General features: G+C 44.0%; 1 protein-coding gene across 1 annotated transcript in view; it reads left to right on the top strand.

The window, feature by feature from the left end:
• Positions 1–4,404, top strand: part of LOC149451778 (uncharacterized) — a 55,082-nt gene extending 50,678 nt beyond the window's left edge. Inside the window, exon 5 of the mRNA XM_089690131.1 lies at positions 1,759–4,404. Within this exon, the coding sequence (XP_089546257.1) occupies positions 1,759–2,284 (526 nt within the window). The 3' untranslated portion in view covers positions 2,285–4,404. The remainder of the gene's footprint in view (positions 1–1,758) is intronic.
• Positions 4,405–6,000: the final 1,596 nt, after the last annotated feature.

A 6,000-nucleotide genomic window follows, 5' to 3' on the forward strand; every position in this document is an offset into this window, starting at 1 on the left:
TTTGCCATGGGCACTGGATGACCTTGTTCTGGCACTTGTGCCTCGGTCCCTCTTGTTCGAGCAGACTTGTGGCTGAAGGATAACAATTAGTAGGACAGGCGTACAAAGCTGGGTGTTTATAACAGGAGGTTGTAAATCAGGAGACATCACATGGGAGAAGGTTCATGCATATTCCCGAGAGTGGGTTGTGGAGATTAGAGAGCAAACCCCAGACCTCCTGAGATGAAGATGAGAATACCTGATCTGCTTTGTTTCAAATGCAAGATCAAAGAGCAAGTTGGTGCTGAAATGTTGACCAGGGTCAAGGAATTTGCTTGCAGTGGGACAATTTCATCTTCAACAAAATATCAAGGATGATGGCAAAATCCCAGAGATTTGTTGGTATTTTATCGATTGGACAGAGGACGATCATTCGGCGAGTGGGGGTGCCGATGTGAGTGGTGGTTGTGTGTGTTCTAAAATGCAGAGTCAGGCTATTTCTCTCTCTTTTTTCCATGGAGCCCAGCAAAAGTACAAAATTTGAGGATGGACTTGCGTAACTTATCATCTGTTTTTTTTCTATTCTTTTACATTTCTATGTTAGTGTTTTGCTTTCTTTGTAAACAGGGGCGGACTGACCATTTGGAAACTCAGGCACTGCCCGAGGGCCCGGGGTCAGTAGGGGGCCCCATGAGATGCCCCTGGTACCTTTTTTCATAGGCTTTTTTGAGTTTGGGCAAGGACACAGGGGCCCCATGATCCCCTATTGCCCGGGGGCCCTATGAGTTGTCATTCCGCCCCTGTCTGTAAATATATGACCTTCACGTCTTTGGGCATTGCGTATATTATTATGAATATCATTATTCATATTATCACTATTAATATGATCAGAGTTCTAACAGAAGAGCACATTATAGGAAAATATGAGATATTAATATTTTAAACAGGAAGAAACATCCCCAGATATTTTAAACAGAAAATACTTCTCCAACACCCTCCAGTGCTGCTTATCACCAGAAGCCTAGGCCTATGGTCACTTATTTTATGCTAAAGGTTCTACAAGTCTGAATTTTCACATCTTGATTATCAGAGATCACCTGACCCAGTGCCTAGGCTTGTGATTATATAAAGAGCATGCACCTCCCAGTCCCCATTGGTTCCTGCTCTCAAGGCTTTGTAAATGTAGATGTGATCTGGGAAGAGGACCCTTTGATTGAAGTAGGGAAAGGTCCCATCTGGTTGGAACATCCACAGAGAGCATCTGCTCACTCAAGTCTACCTGATCCAGATAGAATCATGATTTAAGAGAACAAACTCTCTCATGTCTTTGTATTTTCCAGGACACTCCATCGAGGAACCCTCAAAGGATCGTCTCACTTTATCTCCAGGTTGTAAAATGGAAGATGAGGACATCACAAGAGATTGTGTCGGAGAAAACACGATGAGCTCGGCTATCGGTGGTGCTCTTCTCAGTGTAGATAGACTATGGAATCCCTCTGACTTTGAGCAACATTTGAGGGATGGTGTCAAAATTCAGAGGGAAGAAAAGTTTTCCTGTTCTGAATGTGGGGAAAGTTTCAGCTCTGAATTAAGTCTTTCTGTACATCAGAGATCTCAAATGTGTGAGAAGCTTCATTCCTGCTCTGAATGTGGGGAATGTTTCCTTCCTAAATCAGAACTCATCGTACATTGCAGAGCTCACATGGGCAAGAGGTCAAATTCCTGGCCAGAGTGTGGGAAATGTTTTACACGGAAATCATTCCTTGTTGGACAACTGAGATCTCACACGGGAGATAAGCCATATTCCTGTCCTGAGTGTGGGAAATGTTTTATTCAGATATCAAATCTTCTTAGACATCAGAGATTTCACACAGAAAAGCCGTATTCCTTCCCCGAGTTCACAAATTGTTTTTCACAGAATAAAAGCCTTGTTGGACATCAGGGATTGCATACAGGGGAGAAGCCACATTCTTGCCCTGAATGTGGGAAATGTTTTACACGGAATTCAAACCTTGTTAGACATCAGATATTGCACACAAGCAAGAAGCCGTATTCTTGCCCTGAGTGCGAGAAATGTTATTCACAGAAAATACACCTTGTTCTCCATCTGAGATCTCACACAGGAGAGAGGCCGTATTCTTGCCCTGAGTGCCGGAAATGTTATTCACGGAAACAACACCTTGTTAGACATTTGAGAACTCACACGGGGGAGAAGCCGTATTTTTGCCCTGAGTGCGGGAAATGTTTTTCAAGGAACTCTCACCTTGTTAGACATCAGAGATCTCACAGAGGGGTGCAGGGATGAGTCAAACATTTCTGAGTTCAGTTTCTGGGAGGTTTTGAATGTTAATCCGAACTTCATTGACATCAATGGGAGCAGAATCTTTCAAATCAATTCAGGCCATTTTTAAGGCTAATATGTGGGCTGGCTCCGGTTTCACTAGCTGTAAGCCCACACGGTTCTCGGGCTATGCCATACAGGGGGCGGGGTCACTCACCCTATACATGAGGTACCTTCTGTGTGTTCACGCTCTCACCAATGCCCAGGCTGTGTTCAGATGAAATTGACCTTAAGGCAGCCCATGACCCCCAATGTAGAGAAGAGTCGTCCACAGCGTGTAGCAATTAACTGTACAGAATCCCTCTGCATCTTAGAGGGACACTGCTGAGCCTGTGCCCTCTCCACACATCCAGCTTACCTCTGTCACCTGACTCCCAGTGACAGAATGGGGCCCCGCTGAGCACCTTGTGTTGACCTCATGCCTGCTTTTCCTTAACTGCTGGATATTTTTCTCTCTCCCATACCATGTGGTTAGGCTAAGGGTCTCCATACTGCAGGTTTGGTCCTGGTTGCTATGGGGAAACCGACTGCTGGTGAGGGAGCCAGAACACTGACCCCCTCGCTACCGGAGGCAACCTGGCTACAAATATATAAAGGATTTTCAAAGGGCATGGACAGCTGGGCACTGCCCTGAAAGATACCTAGATATATACCAGAAAACTGTAGACCAGTTAGCCTAACATCAATAGTATGTAAGGTATTTGAGGGAATGGTAAAGGACTCCATACAGAAGTTTGTCTGTGATAAAGGTATCATAACTGACATGAAAAACTTCTTGTCAGACCAACATGTTATCATTCTATAAGGTGAGAAATTGGATAGTTTAAGTCCAGTGGATGGAATTTATCTAGATTTTGTACCTTGTGAATGTTTACTGTAGAAAATAAGGTCTGTTGGAGTTGATGAAATTGGATGTACATCGATAGGAAACTGGTTACATGAACGAGTCCAGAGAGTATTGATAAATGAATCGTCTCCTATGGAGATTTTTAGGTCTGTATTTGGTGTCACTCCATGGACGTATGCAGTTTTAAAGCATGACATGTTTGGTATCTATTTACTTAGCTTAACATCTTTATAGTTGACTAATCAATTGGGTATTATATTGTGTTTGTGTTCACTAAAAATGTATGTTTTTTTTTTTTAAATTGCGTTCGAAAAACTGCTGAACAAATACTGTGTGGCATAAAATAAACACCCACCATTTTATCCTATGGGGCCTCTGCATATATATTTGTAATGTTTGGGGGTTCTAAGAAATCTTCTAGCAAAAAGATTTTTTTTTCATGTATGTAGCACCCTCCTAGTTAGTTAGGGGGAGCTAGAATCCTGATTGGGTCAGGAGCTGAGAGGCTCTGCAGACCAGCCCTCTGGAATTTCCTCCTATTCTAGGCCTTTGGAGAAATGTCTAGAAGCAGTGGGTGGACCTGAGGAGTGACATGCCTGAACTCGTGAAAAATCCTGGCCAATCCCCAACAGGTGACTTGGAAAGGGACAGGGACAACGTTTAAGAGTTTCTGAGGCTGCTCAGCTGCAGGAGAGTTCGGGTGGAAGACAGTGAGGAAGATGTGAAACTGAAGGCAGGAGTTTGGGAGGGGGCCCAGATGGAGAGAGGAGCTCACCTACAGGCAGTAGAGCTGGAAAGGAGGAAAGCTCAGTACTTCACCAGCCCCCTGAGAGAGTACCCAGCTAAAAGGCCTGGTAGCAGCCACCAACCCATCAGCAGTACAGGAGAGGACCTGAGTGAGCACCCCTGCACCACCTGGGTGGATAGGGGAAGGAGCACTCTGGTGGGAAACCAGATTCGCTGCCTACTTGGGATTGTCCATTTCTTAAAGTAACAGGCACCAGATCCCCTGTTCAGGGATACCCCCAGATTGCAGGGTGAAGGAAGAGGAGATCATCTAGGATCTGGGGCAGTACATTAAAGAGACGCTGGCTGGCTCTCCTACAGATACTGTGTTGCAGTGGAGGCTTGTAAATAATTCCAGGAATTGTCCTCAGTTCATCAGTTCTATTGGAGATCCTGTATACCCCTAACCCTATCCCAGTTCAAATCCCCTAAATAAAATCACAAAACCAAAGCTTAATGACTGATATCTGACTCTGGATGCAAGCCTGTGAGAAGATGTGTGTTGTCTGGCTGTTAAACTGTGAAGGACTAAAGGGGGACCCAAATCTTAAGCAACTCCTAAGGGGGTAGTGCTACATGTAGGAGAGAAATGTCAGCATTAACGTGGGAGGCAAGCGGTTAATGATATAGATGTTGAAGTCAAGAGCTCAATTGCAGTGTTTGCTGATGATACCAAATTATGCCAGGAAATGGCATCATTACAGGAAGACCTTGATAACATAGGGGGCTGGGCAACTACATGGCAGGTAAGGTGCAATATTGAGAAATACAGAGTTATGCACTTGGGTGCCACAAATACACATTAGGAGGGGCTCCCCTTGAAGAATTGGTGATAGAAAAGGATCTGGGGTGCCTGTAGATCACAGACTTATCAATGACATGCAATGTCAAGCCACAGCTAGTAAAGCCAGCAGACTAATGAGGTAATAAGGACAGTATTTCTACCCCTTTACAAAACATCCTCATCTTGAATATGTAGTTCAGTTTTGGCCACCAATCCTGAGGAAAGTCGTTGTGCTTTTTATGAATGATGAATTATTAATAATTCATCCAGCAGTATTTCCAAAAATATGTTCTACGAGGTAACGCCTGGACAATTAATTCAGTCAGCTAAAGGTGCTAGCAAATATTGCAATAATTTATAAAGTAATTTAACTGAATTAATAATTCTGAGTAATTTAGAGCCAACCAAAATCCTTTAAAACACAGTTCAGATCAGTGTAATTATGGACTACAAATTATGAAATAAATTATTATTTTTTTACAATAAGTCACATACAAACACGTAATAGCTCGATTGTGAAGCACATAGACACCAAGATAATTTGCATAAACTTTACAAAATTTTCCGTATCACTAGTTTATGTATAGATATATTGTGACGGAGGGTAGGCAGGACAGAACACACAAGGCAGATGGCAAACACTTAAAGCTTTATTAAAACAGACAACAGTCACTCAATGGGAAGTAGTGCAGAGAGAGAGCCCAAAATACTTTGTAATTCAGCCCCGGTGGGCAAAGTTAAAGTCTCTACAGCAGTTTGTAATCAAACAGGGAGATAAGCGCCAGGTCATAAACAGGTCAGATAACACAGAAGAACTTTGTAGTCCAACCCCGGTGGGCAGAGTTAAAGTCTCTACAGCACTTTGTAATCCAACAGAGAGGTAAGAGGCAGTTCATAAACAGGTCAGATAACATAGGAGAAGCATACACTCACGCAGAGCTGATGTGATAGTCCCAGATAGAGCTGGCAGCGTCTCAGGCAGAGCTGGTGTGGTAAGCTCAGGCAGAGCTGATGTGGCTTCTGGGGTCCCCCTTCCTCCAATGGGGCTCAGGCAGAGCCTGGGCCACTAGAGTCCAGCCGCAGCTGGACCACTCAGTGGCTGCACAGCAGAATGGCTCAGGAGAGACCAGCACTGACCTCTTAAACCCCCTGAGATGGACGTGAGGTGGAGGGGGGTCATTAGCAGGATGACAATGGAGGGACTGCCTTAATTGAGTTTAGGGACATTTTGGATGACAATGGAGAGAATGGACAAGAACAGAA

The sequence above is a fragment of the Staurois parvus genome, unplaced genomic scaffold (genome assembly GCF_062004578.1).
Source record: "Staurois parvus isolate SC_StPar_1 unplaced genomic scaffold, SC_StPar_1.0 ptg000519l, whole genome shotgun sequence".
NCBI lineage: Eukaryota > Metazoa > Chordata > Amphibia > Anura > Ranidae > Staurois > Staurois parvus.